The sequence below is a fragment of the Drosophila pseudoobscura genome, chromosome 3, assembly GCF_009870125.1.
Source record: "Drosophila pseudoobscura strain MV-25-SWS-2005 chromosome 3, UCI_Dpse_MV25, whole genome shotgun sequence".
NCBI classification, from domain to species: Eukaryota; Metazoa; Arthropoda; class Insecta; order Diptera; family Drosophilidae; genus Drosophila; species Drosophila pseudoobscura.
The window spans coordinates 22,324,735-22,338,488 of NC_046680.1; the positions used below are offsets into that span (position 1 = coordinate 22,324,735).

The following is a 13,754-nucleotide window of genomic DNA, read 5'->3' on the forward strand; positions in this document are numbered from 1 at the left end:
TTGATTCATTAATCTGTTAAAACTATGTGGGCACGGCTAAATGTTCTATTTAGTCAGTTATATTGCACGGAATATGAAAAACGAGGAATATGTATAACACAACTTGACTTCGTCAGTATATTTACGGTATATTTTTCGAGTAAGACGGTATGTTTCGGTATATTTCTGAGGGTCAGACCGTATATCTTATCGATAAATCCGCGGTCACTCTGGCTATGAATTTGTTGTTTTTCTTGTTGTTATCGTCAGAGTTTTTCCAATTTCTTGCTTAAATTTCATCAAGTGCTCGGTCTGTTGTTATCCGCCAGAGTAGCTACATATTTGTTTCGCAATCCAATTTCTTGCTTAAAGTTTCATCGTGCTCACGTCGCGGATGAAAAAAAAGTGATAAATATAGAAGTGAAGCACTGCAAATGCTTTTAGCACATAATCGGGCAAGAACACCGCATTCGATTAGACAAGTTAGCAAATAAGTGGCAAGTGCTGGCCAAGCCAATTGATTAAACGCCCTAATTGAAATAAAATATACCAGGCGCGAGTGATATAGAGAGAGAGAGAGAGAGCGAGATCGAAGCATCGAAAAGCTGCCAAAGAAATCTTGCCACCAACACACATTTTTTGCATTCACTCTTTGCTCTCGGCCGCTTTCATCGCGTGTTGTTTGTGTGTGTGCGTGTATATATATTTTGCCGCGTTGCCTTGCTGGCTCATTCGTGGTCTCCTGAATCTGTTTTTGTCGCTGGGAATCGCCCGAAAGCGCTGTTGGAAGAGTGTGCAACAAGAGGCACGTGAATGTCGCAAAAACACCAGAAGCAGTCCTACCAACCGCTCCCCACCGCCGCGGCCGCCATGGACAATCCGGCGATGACCCAGAGCAGTAGCAGTAGTGGCGGCAGTAATGAAAATGTCGCCAACATACCTCCGACTTACTCGTCACAACAGTTGATGCCCTCGGATTCCGACAGCATGGAAGAGGAGCGTCAGCTACGTCCCACTGGAACTGCAGCCAACCTCGGTGCCGGCCTTGGTTTACCGACCGTGCCCACGCGCCTCTCCGCGGTCGGCCGGTCGCAATGGTTTACCGTTTCCGTGCTCTGCTTTGTCAATCTCATCAACTATATGGACCGCTTCACGATTGCGGGTAAGTTCTTTCGCTCTTTCTTCTTGACAGCATTCTCAGAAAAGCCGTTACTCCCAAAAAGGGAGGGGTAGTGATTGTGACGTCAGTTGTTGTTATTTACTTAATAGATAAGGAAAAAGTATTGTTGAACAGCCGTTCTTATATGAATATTATTGTGAAGTGCAGGGTCGGGTCTGATGAGAATTGCCAACAGAATCGTACGAGTTGTGTATGTGATAAACGCCTTTGGGGATGACTAATCAGCGTTTACATTTATTTTTGAATCATCCGATTCGAAAATACGTACAACCATATGAGCACACTCATTTGGATACTGTTTTTTTTATCGCTTGCTAATAATAAAGCTATTTGCTTCCTCTTTTTGGGTACATTTCCACGGGAAATCAATCAAATCGGGGGTGTGATATCAGCACCTGACCATGGGGTGGGGGCACCAAAGGCTGAGCCCCAAGTGGTTCCCGCCCGCGTGACAATTTACAGAAATCGTATGTTATGGAAGTAAACTCCCCTCTTCTCAAATATCATCTAATTTCTGGGTAATCGTTTAGATTCGTGTTAATTGTTTGTGCTCTAATGCGGGTCTTTCTAAGTTTTCAGCTTCAATTTGATACTAAAACAATAATTTGTGGGATTGAGTGCTTCCTTCGGCGTGCAAGACGAGAAATAATGATACCAGCCAAGTGTCAAATTGTCTAAATTCCTAGTAATTGACATGATTCGAATAGAATCTTTGTGTTACAATGCGGGCCTCTGAACTTTCAAAAGAAACAATAGCAATGCCTCCGTTTCGAATATCTACAATTCTGAAGTAATCGTCTACATTGTTTCTTTGCAACTCAATGCGGGTCAGCTTTCGTCTTGGATCCTTGTGTCATTTCAGTGGAATATCTCCCCAGTTGGATTGAGAATCAAGTGCAATGGGGATTTGTAGTTATCAAGAAAACAAGGGAAGGAAATAAAACAGTAACTTTATTATTTATAGAGCTCTCTCGACGCCGACTGCCAGGTGCAACAGGTTACGTGTATGACGTGCCGTCGTCGGGGGCGGCCCCTAGAAATGGGACGGGTGGCTGGTTACACAAGTCGTATAGCTCTGTAACTGGTGAATTTCCGCACACAAATACCCATAGTTTGCATTTCACATTAACGATCTTGGAAAGGTCTCTGGTCTGTGAACCTGAACTTTGCCAGTTGCGATATCAGCGAAAACTCTTAGCCAAGCCAAACGCACACCAAGGTCAACAGATAAATTATTTTTCACAATTTGCACTTCCAGGGAGATTAAATGTAAAGACAATTGGTTGATTGATATAGAATCGATCACAAATTGATTTTAAACTCATGTGTTGATATTTTAACCCCTTTGTAGTAAGCTTTTAATGGGTAATGGGTGGCCCAAATGCTTAATATATGTATATGTATGTACATACTCGGATATATGGTGTATCGTATGACTTTTAATCAAGCAAAGTCGGTCCCGTCAGACAGGAAGCGGATTTGCACCGAATTCTTTAGCGAAAGGGCGATAACATTTACATTTAAAGCTTCCAATGAGTCCATCATCCATCATTTGCACTCACTCGCACTCATTTTGGGGGGCCTCACTCATTCATTGACTCCACTCCCCCTTCTCTGCCGCACGAGCGCCCACTATCTTATTTGCTGACTTCCACGCAAATTCATATTTGCATACCCTTGAAAGCAGGGTATTATAGCTTTGATCAGGTGCCTGTAACTACCAGTATTTTCCAGATTTCCAAAAGCTTCCCACCCCTTTCTCCAATTGGCAAGGGTATAAAAGCGTTGGCCTTAGAGTCTGCTTTCCTGAATTTTTCATATTTTGCTTGTGCCTCTAATTAATTAGGAATAATTTTGTATATTTAGAACAAAAACTAAAATAAACAGTTGTGTGCACGCCCAAGACTATAGCCGTTTTGCAGCTACGTACAACACTGCGGCTATCACATCTCTTCTCTCCAGTCGTGTCTTATCAGTATCAGTGGGGCCAGCGGCCATGGGACACGTGTCGGGAATTTGTTTAAACAATTTCGCATTGATTAGATTGGCAGTTTCGTGGGTTATTTATTTACTTTTTGGATGGCCTTTTGTGTGAATTTCAACATTTTCCACATTGATAAATAAGCAGAAATACATTTACTGTTGGCTATATGCATATTTTTATATATGTACATGTATATATACATATGATGTCTGTCAAGTTCAACGTGATGCATCTAATTAATATTTTAAGTACGTCTTGGCCTTTGCGAACGACCCCCGACTTTGCTATGGCCTGATATTATCTCTACTCTTTTCGGTCGAGGTATTCGCTAACTTTTGGCAAAAGCCTTTTAGGTTCCTTTAAATGGTGGTTCCTGTTGACACCGAAGTGAACTTTGGATCAAAGATCTTTGATGGTACAGGAATCGGTTATTTTGGTCGCCAGATATGTGGTCTGAATGAACGACACATATGTATCTCTACATAGATCTGTTGTGCCATGCCTCCTACGTAATTTTCTTGGCCACCTTCCAAGGCGCCAAATAGAACAATTGTCGCTGTCCAATTGATTGCAAACAGTTGGTTGGCTTATAGGATCTGCAGTGTGATAAAGAGTATCTTTTGCAACCAAACCGAGGTGTTTGTTTTTTCTCTTATTTCGATTTTATTATGCGCTTATTTTGCATTTCGTTCAAAGTCGCTGAGTTTGTTTTTATGTCCACTTGAAATGTTTTCTCAACAAAGTGTTTAAGGTACACACCGAAAAACTTTCCATTTTGTTGCCTTCATGGTTGGAGAAAGAAATAAACAAATTCAGATGAAACCTTGACACACCGAAGTGACGTATACCCTTGGATGTACGTATGTATGTGCATATATGAATATTAACAGAAATATTAGACAGCGGAATGCATATGCATGGATTTGGCTAGGTAAATACCATTGGCTGTACAGAACCTTTCCCAATTCGTATTAAGACACACCCGTTCCATAATACTTTTGTGCTTTGGGTCTTGCATTATGCAAAGTTTGTTGCAGTTTTTGTAGTTGTTGGATTTTGCACTATTTTGCAGCGTCACTGATTCTATTGTGGCCTTTTTCGGTTCAACGAACTGCAGAGTCAGGGCGGTGGCAGTCGGCGACTTGCAAAATGGACATTTGCCTCGAAATTGAATTAACCAGAGAGCCGCAGCCACAATACGAATAACCATAATACAATCTAGTTAATCGGTCAGTCGCCTGTTGGGGTAGGGAAGGGAATGTCTATGTGAATGCGGTAAACAGGGAAATGTAGGGAAGTTTTCTAAGTTTTGTTTGTAAGCTTTCACAATTGATTTCCATTTGTGTTTATTTCCACCTGCCCCAAAAATGAAAGTTTTTCTCTGCAGCGAAAGTCTCTGTCGCGCTGCTCCGCCTTTCAGGTGCAAGAGCACTCCAAATTTCAACCCAAGTGTCTTTTAAATATCCCGATTGGTTAAACATTGTCCGATTTTAAAGCTTACGCGGCAGATATCGCGTGATATTCAAGGCCAACGTCACCAGACACACACAGAGAGCGCAGAGAAGAGGACGAGCGACGCGACGAGCGGGACAATCACTTTCAGTCGAACAGCTTTTTCATTCATGGTAATGAGGTGGCTTCCACCCCTTCACCTCTCTCTCTCTCTCTCGGATAACATTTACTGACTAGACGTAGTAGGTGCAACAATAACCGACCTCCCCCCTTTTGGCCAGGTCCCCTGTCTACAGTACGTTTCGGCAGTGTAAGAATATGATACTGTATCAATTAATCAAACCGATTTGGCTATCAAAGAGAGCCATTGGCTTTTTGTTATGCGACGTACTGTCTTGTGCTAAATAACTGAGAGCAAACAAGAGTGCCGGAGAGGCCGAGAGGTTGAGAGAGTCAAACTGGTTCTTAAATGGCCAGAACCGGCAAATACAAAAAACACATACAGACGTAAGCAGAGGAGACTTGGCTTCTGAGTTTACTGCTGCTGCAGTGCCCCCAAGGCAGCGCCCCGTCTGACGGCCCCAGCTGGCAAAGAATGCCATAAACACTCGGCATTCCTTATGCGGGAACCCGATTACACCTCGTGTATGGGAGGGAAAGACCCCACTTTACCACACCACACACTCCTCTTTTTCTATCGCGCTTTCTGTCTGTCCCCACAACCCCCTCTGCCATTCCACACCCATCGCATATCGCAATGCATTGCACACACACACAAGCACACACTGTTTATCGCGTGGCGTCCTCCAACCATTACGTCACTGGGCAAACAAAAGCTCTGATTGGTTGAAAAACATCGTACGATAAATTTCTCAAAGCGAAACGAGCAAAAAGAGACCCAGAAAATAAAATAATTAAAAAGCAAACGCTGATTCACGTTTCTCTTCGTGCCACGTTCGCCTAAGCATTCGGCTCCGCTCGGCTAGAGTTCGTTGGGGGTTCGCTCGGCCCACAACTTGTTGAGCTTTTGCTCGTCTCCCGCTGTTGGTTGTGTTGTCTCTGTGCGGTGCAATTACCGGCTTTTGATCTCTCTCTCTCTCTATTCTGTCTTTGCTCTCTCGATTGTCACTTTATTTTTGGGTGCTCGAGCACTTTTTTTGTAGACCATTTGGCCGCGTACATTGGCCCCGTACGCTGACGGGGGGCTTAAAAGCCATGCTTGAGCTGCAAGTAGAATGTAGGAAATAGCGTTAGATGCTCAAACAGTTATTGGCGGAGGTCGTTTTGGCCATTAATGCGGCTTGCACATCCGTTTGATAATGAATCTTTAAACGATGCGACGAAACGTGCCGCCCGGTTGTCTTTGCATGAAACGGAAATAAACGGCTATTTGTAGGCGAAGGTGATTCATAATATTAAAATTCATCTTTGGGCTCGTCTTGACACGGATTGTGATACTCTCGTATATGTGTACTTATGTATGTATTTATTTCGAAAGCGGGGAAGCCCTTTTCAAGATGCATCTGATGGCAGTGCGATATTCCAAATTGAACGAGCGATTTGCATTATTTACTAACAAGTCTTGGTATACCCATTTTAAGCCACTCATAGTGATTGATTTTGCCACTTTCTGCTGCTTTCAGTTGGGTTGTTTTAACATTTTAACGAGTCACGGTGAAGAGGAGTGACTGTAGACTGTGTGACTGTGGCGTGCTAATTGAGGAAGGCACCACCGGCACCTCTCACCACTCCCATCGAATCCCATGGGGCTTACGTAAAGCACTCGAATATAGCATACTCATATTAAAAATTTATTTACTTGGACGATTAGCGTCTACTGGTGTTTGAAATAGTTAGTACACACCATAAAATATCATACATATAATATTTATGTATACACCACGCGCTCCAAATTTGTATCAATATTAAAATTCTTTTAATTCCTTGCAGGGGTTCTGAAGGATGTGCAAAACGACTTTCAAATTGGCAACGATAGTGCGGGACTCCTGCAGACGGTCTTTGTCATCTCGTACATGGTCTGTGCGCCCGTCTTTGGCTATCTGGGGGATCGGTACTCCCGGCCGTGGATCATGTCCGTGGGCGTGGCCCTATGGTGCACCACCACGCTGTTGGGCTCGTACATGCAGAGCTTCGGCTGGTTCATCACGTTCCGGGCTCTGGTAGGAATCGGCGAGGCCTCGTACAGCACGATAGCACCAACGATAATATCGGACCTCTTCGTGGACCACATGCGCTCCAAGATGCTGGCGATGTTCTACTTTGCCATTCCCGTCGGCTCCGGTATGGGGTAAGTTCTATGACCCACAGAAGCGGCAGTAACGGTAGCTGGAAAGTCTTATCAGTGGATCGTCTGGGTGTTGCGTCTTCGACTTTGTCACTCATCGAGAATCCGTTATCAGCTGCTGACAACAGCAGATCGGGTGCAAAGTTTGTCTTGGGGCTCGACTCAAGGGGATGCTCTAATCAGCGTAGCGTGAGAAAAGTCACGTGACTTCACCCGGATCACCTTCAATTAAAAGTGGAACTGGAAACTGGAATTGAAATTGATTTACTTTTGGAACGAAGAGATGGCTTGGCCTTAATTCAATTAAAGTGGGGTCAATTGGGAGGGGGGCCTGTTGCGTTGATTGAAATTTATGCGCCGCGCCAATTGGCAGCCAATGCAATGGCGGACCAAGAGTCAACTAATCGCAATCAACTCTAATATGCTCTCTTCTACCCTCCAGATATATTGTCGGCTCGAAGACGGCTCACCTGGCCAACAACTGGCGCTGGGCGCTGCGCGTGACCCCCATCCTGGGCGTGGCTGCAGTCCTGCTGATTATGCTGATCAAGGATCCGGAGCGCGGCCAAAGCGAGGGCTCCCACAGCATGGAGGCCACCTCCTACAAAAAGGACATCAAGGAGCTGCTCAAGAACCGCTCGTTCATGCTCTCCACGGCCGGATTCACGTGCGTGGCCTTTGTGGCCGGAGCCCTGTCCTGGTGGGGACCCTCCTTCATCTACCTAGGCATGAAGATGCAGCCGGGCAACGAGAACATCGTTCAGGACGAGTAAGTGTACAATCCTCCCCCTGCTTCCCTGCCCCCAATGTCCCCAAAATTTCGAAATCGAGCTCGGCGCCTTATACCTTTACCTCTGGTTCTATCATCGAAGCATCTCGTACAAGTTCGGAATAGTGGCGATGGTGGCGGGCCTAATCGGAGTCCCGATGGGCTCCGTGCTCGCCCAGCGACTGCGCAGTCGCATGGAGAACTGTGACCCGTACATCTGTGCCGGAGGACTACTGGTATCCGCGCCCATGGTGTTTGCTGCTCTGGTGGTGTCGCGGACGAGCGGATCGCTGTGCTTCTTCTTCGTGTTTCTGGCCCAGGTGGCCCTCAACCTGTGCTGGTCCATTGTGGCCGACATTCTGCTGGTAAGCTGGCCGAAAAGCGTTTCTTAACAGAAGCAACAGCAACAAAAGCAGCCACAACAACGAAAGCCGATTACTAATGCGCCCGTCCCCAAGGCCCCAAGCTCGCAGAACAGTCTATACTATCCGCCTAAGCTTTCTTTCAAATACTAACCTGTTTTATCCCTCCAATTCCAAAATTTTCCCCCCCAATCCCAGCGTTGCATTCAATTTCGGAGTGATCACAATGTTGGCGGGCCTGTTGGGCGTGCCGCTGGGCTCGTTCTTGTCACAGTATCTGGTGAAGCGATACCAATCGGCGGATCCGGTGATCTGCGCCTTTGGCCTGCTGCTCAGCGCCCCGCTTCTGTTCGGCGCCTGCCTGATGGTGTCTTCGCACGAGCTGGGCACCTATTTGCTAATATTTTTCGGACAGTTAGCTTTAAATTTGAATTGGGCGGTTGTGGCGGACATCTTGCTGGTAAGCCGAGAGGGAGAGACACCTACCTCTCCAAAAATTTCTCCAGTCTTGCTTTTGTAATTTTGCACTCACTTTTTGTTTAAATATCAGTATCGTAACTGTAATTACAACACGTACGACACGTAATCTTAATATTAACTTTTTACTGTTATAATGAGAACACTATCACCCACCCACACACACACACACACACGCACAGCATGCTTACACTCACACTCTAACCAATATACATTTTTGTGTTCTTCTCCTCCGCATCCTGTCTTACCGGTGGTGGTCGTTGTCCCTGTCAGAGAGAGCCTAAAAGGAGTCTTAACTCTAGGGAGTGGTACTGACTTAATAACCCCTTAAATGGTGCATATTTCAAAAACCTTACATTTATTATGATATTCTAGTCTGGATATCTTATTCAAAGATCTCTTACCTTAAACTTATATTTCCCTTAAAGATGTGGCTTTTTTGCAACTATCTTAAAGCTGATAAATGCAATGTCCCTTTTTTCCCTTGTACCCCCCAGAGAGAGAGAGTTGACATTTCTTCTTATTACTTTTCTTCTTCTTTCTATGTAATAAACGTAAAGCTCATCTTTATTCTTTTATATTCTGCTCCTTGGCATTTTCCACCCCTCTACGCCAGCTGATGGTTGTCTGGGGGTGAAAGAGTGTGTGCCTGCCACCCCCAGACACTTGCAACTTGGAATAAATTTCATCACACTCAACCCCCCAATGGGTAATGGGATGGCAACCTTATTACAGTCCCACATGGCACACATCCCACAAGTGCAAGCCAACGCGTCATACCCGGCATACCCCCATAACCCCCATACCCCCATGAAGATAAAATGTCGAAATTTTCGTATTTATATTGTACGCTTCTGTCTGGCAGTTTTTGGGGTTATCTGCAAAGGCGAGTCACGTTTGCTGGCTGCCAACTGATAAGCGAGAGATAGTCGCACTTTAGTCACACATATAGATACGTACTAGTAGATACTCTGTCAATCAGATATTGGTTGGTTCTTGATTACTTTGATTTTGGTACGATTCGATAAAGAACCTTTAACGAAAGCTGATAAGCAGAATTCATGATCGATTCGACAGTAGATTTATGACTAAGTGAACTACTTACATACATATATGGTATACCTAATTCAAGAACGTATTCCATTTATGTATGATCTTATGTTTGATACTTGACCCAATTCGACCCGAAAGGGTATTTCCATTTCAGATAATGATATAATCCATATCTTGTAAGATTAAACTTCTTATCTGTGCTCTACTTCAAAACTCGAGTCATACAATTTCCACCACTTAAACTTAGCTAAGAGCCATAGGCATCTATAAGATTCCTGCTTGGGAGCTTCGTCTGTCTTGTGAATGGTCAGGGAGAGCTGTTTAAACAGCTGATGTACGCAAGCTATGCGCCAAGATAGTGGATATTACTCGTTGTATATAAGTATATATTCGTACTGTGTCCAAAGCCACTTGAGTACTCGCAGACGTAATACTTTCAAGTGGTATGTATGTTATGTGGCCTGTTCTAAATTTGGCAGTACGTCAGACCACACTAAACATATGTATGTGTACTATACGTACACCCCTCTCAATGCATTATACTATTTTATTTTATTTGGTTCCGAGTCTCTTTTTTACCACACACTTGATTTGAGTGTGTGCTTCTCGCTTTTTTGTTGCCTTTTTGGCATTGCAAAATGATTCCGTTCCGTGACAAAAATAAGCAATCGAAAATGATTATCTAACCCAAAACAGACCCAATGGTAGTGGTCCCACCCGAGGGTGGCGCTATTTTAATTGGTTCAGATAAGGAGCTTTGATTAGAAATCGGGTTTATCTAGGGTTTTCACTGGAATGGTAATGGAATGACCTACACCAAAGTTAGATCTTTCGAGAATGTCTGCCGAAATCTTAGTTTTGCTTTGCATAATTTCTGCTTCCGCTTTAGCACACATCTAAAAAACACACACGCGCAGACCTCCCAACACACACACACACACACTATTGTAATTATAACAGTAAAAACTTAATTTTGCTTGAAAGAAACTCGAAAGTTAATCAATCAAAATTGGTAGATCAACAAAACAATGCCACAATCAAACAATTCAAGGACTTTCCACCCAGTAGTCGATGTCCGTATATCCTTCAATGCCCATCGGCATTATATAGAGAGCCGTAGCGGTAAATTCTACATGTCGAAAGTACCGCTAGCAGCGCCAGAACTGTTCCCAGGCGCACGCTCGCCCAGTGTTCCCAAATGCCGCCATTGTTGACACGAACCTGCACGCGAATTGGGGTGGGAGCCCGTTCCTTGTCCCCCGCATTCCCAAGTGGCTCCATCTGTGGCGAGCTTTTGGCAGCATCGCAGCTTGTTTGATTGTGGCTGCTTCTTGCACGCACATACACGTACTCTAGAACTAACGCACACCTACGCACCCTAATCGATTTGATTAACAATTTTTGGTTGTGGTCTTGGCTTAAAAATTATATTGCTTTGTTTTGTTTTGATGTTGTTTTTGGTAAAACCGCTGTTGGCTTAAATTAAACATTGATCAATCAAAATTAAACTAATATATGTATATATTTTCCCTCGTGATGCAGTATGTAGTGGTGCCTACGCGTCGTTCCACAGCGGAGGCCTTCCAAATACTCATCTCCCACGCCCTGGGCGATGCCGGCAGTCCCTATCTTGTGGGAGCGGTAAGTTTTAGGATCTCTTAGCTGTGGAAACCCATTCCTTATACCCATTCCTTATACCCTTTTCAGATGTCGGAGGTCATCATGAAGCATCTGCGCAAGCATCCCGACGCTTCGGGCTTGACAAATGAACTGCAAAGCATGTCCCAGGTGCTGGAGGCGCAACTCGTCAATGCCACGGAAGTGGCCACGAAAGTGGCCTCGGAGGCTATCCATTCGTTACAAACGAATCTAACAAAGTCAGCTGACAAGATGGCAGAACAAGTGGGTTTTGAAAGTTCTTTCTATACTGGACTATCTTAACTTTTGCTATTTCCGCAGTTTACGGAACTCGAGCAGTTTGAGGGACTTCAGTACGCGCTGTTCTCCACCAGCTTCGTGGAGGTGCTGGGCGGCATCTTTTTCCTGTTCACCGCCTGCTTCATACTCAAGGACAAATACAAGGCCGCGCAAAGTGTAGCTGGTAAGGATCACCCATGAGTCCGATGTTCTAGCACATGTGCTCTATCTATCTCGCGGGCAATCTTCTGTCAATTTCGGTTCTTTTGTTTGATTCTGTTGGTTTCGGCAGGCGATAAGGGACTAGCAGTGGCAGCGAAAGACGTCGAGTCTGTCAATTCGGACTGTCTCGTCCTGTACACTGACATTGCCCTGCGGGAACGCGCGTGATAGTGCAAGGCGCTCTCGAAATAAAACTATTTTGGCCTCAGATCCCATAAGGTGGGTTCCTCTAAATTCTCGTTTCGTTATACGTTCTGTTCTGCGTGCCTTTCATCGTTCAGCGTTGCGTTCTACTAATCCGACTTGACCGCAAGGCCTGCCCTAACATCCAAATTGTCCACAGTCCTCAGACATAGCTTTTCATATGTGTTCCTTCGCTTAATGGGATATATCTAATGAATTGTCTTTCTTTCTCGATTTTACAGATGCTCAGGATCAGCACCAGCAGCGGGGCAACCAGATTGCCTAATACCAGCCTATACTGGAAGTTATGCTGCGCACTCAGAGCACTGATGGCATTTTGGGTGAACTCATACTGACTGAAAATCATCTTTAATTTAATCTCTACACACACACGCACACCACGGATTGGTTTCATTTGGAATTTGGATAATGTGTAGACCTACGTAGGATACATGCTCAATATTCTATCAGAAGGGAAAGGACAGATAGCCACGACATCCATACATACCTAAACAGTTCAGTTATGTAGATATATACATACATACACTCTCAATCATCCACTCCTAAACTCGCGAGTCATATACTTTTTAATTGGTTCATTTTACCTGTAAACGATAATTTACGTAGTCGTAGATAGACCTAGTTCTGGTATTTTAGTCTAAAGAAAAATTAAAATGGAAAAAAAATACAAAATAAAACAAGCAAACACTTCATGCGATTTCGAGGATGTTCTCCATTAGGCGGCCACTGTCTCCTCTCCAATCAAGACCGAAACTGTTGTAAATAGTTCAAGAACCCTATCCTATTAAGTGGCAGAAGCACCGAACCGCACGGATTATCTCAGGCAACGTATGGAACGCATGGAGTGTCGATTGTTGCGATATTTATATATAATAAGCTACACATTTAGAGTATAATATATGAATACATTTGATTTGTAAATATTGATACGAATTGGGCCATTGTATAAGTGCATAGTCTCTATAGATAATCAATCTAATCGTAATTCTGTAATTTTATTTTAACTATAACCTTAATCGTAATCTTAACTCTAGATAGATTTGTGTAACAAATTGAATGAAATATCTGCACCCTCAACTATTACTGAATATTACAAGCTAACTATTTAAACAAATGGAAGAAATCCTTTTAGCTACAGAATTAATCTTCGGGGATCATATATGTTTTTGATGTTAACTCTTAGTCCAATGTTAGCCACTTCAAACTGAAATAGAAAGCGACAAAAAGACTGCAAATAATCAAAATCGATATTCGTCTTAGGAATAACCCAAAGATAGGGCAAACAAATATGTGACAAATATGATTTGACAATTGAGGACTACTGGGGCAATAAAGAATTTTCAAAAAAATAATACCCAATGTACTTATTTCGTTTGACATTGACAACCCAGCCCCGCTGATAAGCGGACTAGTCTGCATCGGACCATATGTATATGTTACATTTAAAATATATACATATATGTATTTTATATTCATTGATAAGAAATACTTATATGCGAATCAGTGATCAGTTCAATGCGGAGCTGATGAAAGCAGAGCCAGGTGTCGACAGCGAATCTCCGGAAGAGTTAGCAGCGAAGGCAGCCGCCGACTATTGTCCGCCCGCCAAATGGGCTGCCATGGGCCTTCCATTTGGGAATGGTTACTTTATTCCCATGGATCCCAACAAAACTTATCCACTTCTTCACGATGGATGCTCGTCTCCGTATGTATTTGTAGTCTTTTCTATAGCACCGAATTGATTTTTTTTAATTTTTTTTTTTTAGTTAATTTAACCAATGGATCAGCGAAGAATATATGAAGAAATATAAACGAAGCAACTCCTGCAATATATACAAGGGATGAGAGCT

The 13,754-nt window shown here is 43.7% G+C and overlaps 1 protein-coding gene and 1 long non-coding RNA gene across 5 annotated transcripts; both read left to right on the forward strand.

Annotated features, from left to right (window-relative positions):
* The first annotated feature begins 184 nt into the window (after positions 1–184).
* On the forward strand, positions 185–13,244 carry spin (Protein spinster). Of its 3 annotated transcripts, none has more exons than XR_004468669.1 (9): positions 185–1,141; positions 6,546–6,903; positions 7,343–7,669; positions 8,230–8,491; positions 11,104–11,202; positions 11,269–11,463; positions 11,521–11,662; positions 11,771–11,919; positions 12,126–13,244. XR_004468669.1 is itself a non-coding variant. In XM_033377823.1 (8 exons), the coding sequence occupies exons 1-8, from the start codon at positions 793–795 to the stop codon at positions 12,167–12,169; spliced, it is 1,776 nt and encodes a 591-aa protein (XP_033233714.1). In that variant the 5' UTR covers positions 186–792; the 3' UTR covers positions 12,170–13,244. The 3 variants fall into 3 exon arrangements, 1 of the variants encoding a protein (XP_033233714.1); XR_004468668.1 differs by lacking the exon at positions 8,230–8,491 and adding an exon at positions 7,773–8,034 and having other exon boundaries at positions 186–1,141; XM_033377823.1 differs by lacking the exons at positions 8,230–8,491; positions 11,771–11,919 and adding an exon at positions 7,773–8,034 and having other exon boundaries at positions 186–1,141.
* On the forward strand, positions 1,384–2,122 carry LOC26533136 (uncharacterized). Of its 2 annotated transcripts, none has more exons than XR_001452417.2 (2): positions 1,384–1,677; positions 1,732–2,122. It is a non-coding gene; the product is annotated as an uncharacterized lncRNA (long non-coding RNA). The 2 variants fall into 2 exon arrangements; XR_001452418.2 differs by having other exon boundaries at positions 1,386–1,677; positions 1,739–2,122.
* Positions 13,245–13,754: the final 510 nt, after the last annotated feature.

Bases quoted from the DNA above. Each gene is read 5' to 3' on its own strand.
- spin (XM_033377823.1), top strand. From the start codon at position 793: ATGTCGCAAAAACACCAGAAGCAGTCCTACCAACCGCTCCCCACCGCC. The intron at 1,142-6,545 runs GTAAGTTCTTTC...AATTCCTTGCAG, and splicing joins GGACCGCTTCACGATTGCGG to GGGTTCTGAAGGATGTGCAA. The intron at 11,464-11,520 runs GTGGGTTTTGAA...CTATTTCCGCAG, and splicing joins CTGACAAGATGGCAGAACAA to TTTACGGAACTCGAGCAGTT.